The 5,342-nt window shown below is 41.8% G+C and overlaps 1 protein-coding gene across 1 annotated transcript; it reads right to left on the minus strand.

The window, feature by feature from the left end:
• Window positions 1–201: 201 nt before the first annotated feature.
• Window positions 202–4,094, minus strand: LOC117715764 (uncharacterized). The gene is made up of 3 exons (XM_034512618.1): window positions 4,031–4,094; window positions 2,237–2,272; window positions 202–1,400 (listed from the first exon to the last, which is right to left on the minus strand). The coding sequence occupies exons 1-3, from the start codon at window positions 4,092–4,094 to the stop codon at window positions 202–204; spliced, it is 1,299 nt and encodes a 432-aa protein (XP_034368509.1).
• Window positions 4,095–5,342: the final 1,248 nt, after the last annotated feature.

Below are 5,342 nucleotides of genomic sequence, written 5' to 3' on the forward strand. Positions count from 1 at the left end.
TAGTTTCCAGGATGTATAATTGTGTTAGTGTTAAGAATTTTGAGTAAGAGTGAATTTAAAGCATATACATGATAGAATTTTGGAGACCATTCAAGTTTTAGATATATATCTTTAGTAATAGGGTGATGATCCCTAGAGTTTGGGGGATGGTATGAAGGATGAGGTATTTAATTACCTTCTCACTGCTAAGGATCCAGATAGTTATGCAAAAAATGACCATAGGTAACTTGGCTGTTCATAGTTTCCATGCAGGGGTTGGTCTTGCTGGTTTCCATGCTGAAGGGGTCTCTGCTGGGGGCCTCCTGTTGGGGGTGGGCCTTGAGTAGGCCTCTGCTGGGAGCCTCCTGTTGGGGGTGGGCCTTGAGGAGGTCTCTGTTGGGGGCCTCCTGTTGGGGGTGGGCCTTGAGGAGGTCTCTGCTGGGAGCCTCCTGTTGGGGGTGGGCCTTGAGAAGGTCTCTGTTGGGGGCCTCCTGTTGGGGGTGGGCCTTGAGTAGGCCTCTGTTGGGGGCCTCCTGTTGGGGGTGGGCCTTGAGGAGGTCTCTGCTGGGAGCCTCCTGTTGGGGGTGGGCCTTGAGAAGGTCTCTGTTGGGGGCCTCCTGTTGGGGGTGGGCCTTGAGGAGGTCTCTGTTGGGGGCCTCCTGTTGGGGGTGGGCCTTGAGGAGGTCTCTTCTGGGAGCCTCCTGTTGGGGGTGGGCCTTGAGGAGGTCTCTGCTGGGAGCCTCCTGTTGGGGGTGGGCCTTGAGGAGGTCTCTGCTGGGAGCCTCCTGTTGGGGGTGGGCCTTGAGAAGGTCTCTGTTGGGGGCCTCCTGTTGGGGGTGGGCCTTGAGTAGGCCTCTGTTGGGGGCCTCCTGTTGGGGGTGGGCCTTGAGGAGGTCTCTTCTGGGAGCCTCCTGTTGGGGGTGGGCCTTGAGGAGGTCTCTGCTGGGAGCCTCCTGTTGGGGGTGGGCCTTGAGTAGGCCTCTGTTGGGGACCTCCTGTTGGGGGTGGGCCTTGAGGAGGTCTCTGCTGGGAGCCTCCTGTTGGGGGTGGGCCTTGAGTAGGCCTCTGTTGGGGGCCTCCTGTTGGGGGTGGGCCTTGAGGAGGTCTCTGCTGGGGGCCTCCCGTTGGGGGTGGGCCTTGTGGGCTTCCAGGCTGAGGGGGTCTCTGAGGGCCTCCCTGTGGTGGTGGACCATGGTGGTGTCCTGGGTGAGGAGGATGTAGATGCTGAGGATGCTGGGGATTGCCCCCATGATGTGGTGGTCTCTCTGGTCTATTTACATCTTCCCCACTACCATCATTATCTTCATCATCACTATCATCACCATCATCATCTTCATCAGAAGCAGGAGGTCTTGGGGGAAATCCTCCAGGAGGTGGTTTTGGATGATGTTGACCATGTCCCTGGCTCTGGTGCTCTACCTCTGTTTAAGTATAGAATAAGATAGATTAGTTTATACCCTCTCTTTTTTCCAGGATCACCACCCCCACCTCTAAGTTTATATTATTGATGCTTGATAAAACTTAATTTTCATATTTATCATATTACTTTCTTGTACCTCAACACTTGTGATGAATATTTGTTTCTAAGTTTAGTGCATAAAGATGATTTTATATTACTTACAATTTTCATATAGAAGTGATGAAAGGGGGAATATTTTTTAAATGTTACTGGTTAGAACTTGTTTGAATATCAAAATTGTGACAGCAAAGGTATAGCCTTTAATATATCATGGTGTTCAAAGTACTATAATCATGTATAAAGCAAGAAGGAAATGTAAGAAAAAGTTTTTCTATTCAATAGCCATGCAAAATATTTGTATTAGTCAACCATGGAAACAGAGCTGAGTGAAAAACACTAAATTTAAAAATGGGGGAAGCACAGGCTCTGTGCTGTTCTATATTTTACATACAATCTTAGAATCCTACTTGAAATCAATGGTGAAAGAACAATTCTTTCAACAAAACAGAGTGCCAGGGAGAATTTTAAATGGGCACACCCAATATGTGCATCATATATAATCCATTGTTTCAATCTATAGAAGAGACAAATGTCCCTTTTGTTATAAAAGCCTAGCTCCAATTCTTCCAGTGTATGGACCTAATATAGAGTCAATGTTGGGATGGTTGTTGATTTATCTGTGAGGAAACTGCCAGTCATTATTTTGATAAAATAAGGAAATGACAGTGATATTACAGAATTGAATAATTACAGATGTAAAGTATATAGAAAGTCAATAGAGGATGCATCTGTCTTTACCTGAGAACTGAGAAGGTGAGTCTTTATAGATGACCTCTGAAAAATAAGCACAAAGAAGGGGAAAGTTACCTGTGGTATTTAGATTGCTGTGAATTCTGCTTGGATGGTCTCTACACTCAGTAGCAGCGACTATTTAGTCCATTGTTAGATCAAACTTCACTGATAGTCTTCATTCAAATTCTCAGAATTTCACAAAGAAATATTTACATTCTTAATGTTTTTCTTCATGACCTTCATTTTCAATATGTTACATTCCCAGACATTTCATTCATTGAAATTAGAATAAACAAGGCTTTCAGTAGTGTATACAACAAAATGAATAGTGCACGTGTGTCGTTAAAACAAGAGAGAGAAATTGGGGTAGCAAGATATTTCAGTGGGGAAAAAAATCACTGATCTAATGACTTATATTCAGTTCTTGAGTATGCATGCAAGGTGGGGAAATTTTGCTAACAATAAGTTGTCTTCTGTCAGAATGTGCATAAGCATGCAGTAACATGCAGACACATGGATAGACAGACACACACACAAACACACAAAGAACTGTATATTTGCATACACACAAAATAATTATATGAATATAAAATTATTTTAAAAGAAATTATTACCTGATATTTATAACTCATTTTGTAGAGTTTTAAATTTGTAATCATTTTCCATTTTTTCAGAAACATCCCTGATGTGATTTCACTTCTTTCATTTTTCTCTATCCTCTGTCCACAAGGCAAGTATTATCTGTTTTTTATAACACCATAAGAACTGAGGTTCCCTCTGTCAACTGTAACATACTATCATGAATTATTCACTACCAAAATGTTCTTTTTATAAATGCATTCATAGAGTACACCTGCAGTAGAAAGATAAGGTATTAGGTGGCAGGATGGGGTTGCCAACCCACAGTCAAAAACTCTGAAGTGAGAAGTGAGAAGGTAATTGTTCCTATCTAAAAGAACTGTAGGGACAAAAATGAAAAAGAGACTTTGGGAAGGGAGATACAGTTACTGGCTGAAAATGTACCTATCTCAATGGGAGGCTCCAAGGCCTGACACTATTACTGATGCTATGGTATACTTGCAGATTGGACCTTAGCATGGCTGCCCTCTGAGAGGCCCAACAAGCAGCTGACTAAGACAGCACATACTTACACTCAACCAATGGTCTGAAGTTTGGTAACCTTTTGGTTGAATTAGGGAAACGTTGGAAGATGTTGAGAAGGAGGATGACCCAATAGGATGACCAGAAGTGTCAACAAATCTGGACCCCCAAGATCTCTTAGACACTGCACTACCAAACAGACAGTACATACTAGTTGGTCTGAGAACCCCAACACATATAGAGCAAAGGACTGCCTGGTCTGGCCTCAGTGAGAGGTGCACCTAACCCTTGAGAGACTTTAGGCCCCAGGGAGTGAGGAGACCTGGAGGGATAGGAATGGAGGTTGGGGACAATGTCTTGGAGACAGGAATGGAGGAATGGAATGAGTAAATATCAGAAGGCAGAACAGGAGGGGGATATTAATTGGACTGTAAAACAAGATTAAAGATAATAAAAAATAATAAAACAAGAATATATGGAAAAATAAAAATAAACATTTTCATGTTATTTTGTTGTAAGAATTTTTAACTTATCATTATAGTTTAAGCTCTAGGGATAAAATGATAACAAATGATCTATTTATTCTCATAATTCTTTGCCTCAGTCGCTTTTCCATCTTCTTTCATCTCTCCCAGTCCTGAACAGAAGTGTGTTACCCAAGTACCATGTCACTTTACGACTCCCTCCCCTACTTCATACCTTCATTTGAGCTCTGAGCTGAAGTCAGGACCAGCAAGGCTGCTGTGAGCAGTACCACCAGCATCTTGAAGGGGACTCTGGAATTGCTTCCAAGTTTGTGCTAGAGGAGGGAAGGTCACCGTCTTTATAAGCAAAGTAGAACAAAGGTACCTTTCAGGTCATTACTCTTGACCTGATCTGATGCACCAGGATGCCTTGCATCCCTGAATCTTCTTTGGGACTTTAGCCTAACAGGATGCAGTAGGACATTGTCAAGGATTCAGGTCTAAATCATACAACATGAAATTTGGACAACAATGTTAAAGCGATACAGTGAAATTTCAGATATTAGAAATGAAATTCTATCATTGGTTAAACTTTAATTTGATGTAACTGTGACTCTCTCCTTATTAGCTGTGATCCTGGGAGGATTTGCTTCTATATACACACGTGTATTTGTGTATATAAATGTAGTAGCTAAATATTTATAACATTTTGGTGACATTGTGTTCAGTTCTGCAACAAATTAGCACACCAAGATGGGACACATAGTGAGACAGACAAACAAGCCCAGCAGCCTGTTTGGGCTCAATTAGGTTGTCTAGAATTCCCCAGATCTGGTTCAAATTGAAGAAACTGATATCATAGAACTGAAAGAATGAATATTCTTTCTCCTATTGCTTCTGTGTTAGGGAAAGAAAAATGGTGGAAGAAAGGTCAGGTAAGTGTTGGAGCAGTCACTCCATGAACACACAGTTCTCACATGTACCACAGAATGATATACTTCACAAAGAATGTCCTCAATACCACATAGTTAATTTTTTTAGAATATTGAAATGGATTATGTTCAGTATTGCTTCCTTTATGAATTGTTCTTGGACTATTGATTGGTTATAAACATGAACAGGGAAGTCTGACATGACCTTCAAAGTCTTCAAGGCATTGCTTTCTCTGCAGATCTTCAACCTAAAGAATTTCATTTTCCATGTTCATATCCAATGCTTCAATACTTTCAGATTTGACTAGCTGAGGATGATTATGCCCTATACCTCACAGAGTCATGATTACTGTCACTGTATCACAGTCCATCATTCTCTTATGTTTTCCATGAAAGCTGTTATTTATCATTTAAATCAGTGTTTCATTTGTTCTTTACTTGTTTGTGACTTGGCCTCATAGCTTCATTTGACTTTCTTCCACCCATGTTCCCTATGTTGGGAGTCTGGATTTGAACCCTAAATGACAGCTTCCTTCTAAGACTCATGAGCATAGTTTTTTTCTTTTCTTTTCTTTTCTTCTCTTCTCTTCTCTTCTCTTTTCTTTTCTGTCCTCT

The sequence above is a fragment of the Arvicanthis niloticus genome, chromosome 9 (assembly GCF_011762505.2).
Source record: "Arvicanthis niloticus isolate mArvNil1 chromosome 9, mArvNil1.pat.X, whole genome shotgun sequence".
Taxonomy (NCBI): Eukaryota; Metazoa; Chordata; class Mammalia; order Rodentia; family Muridae; genus Arvicanthis; species Arvicanthis niloticus.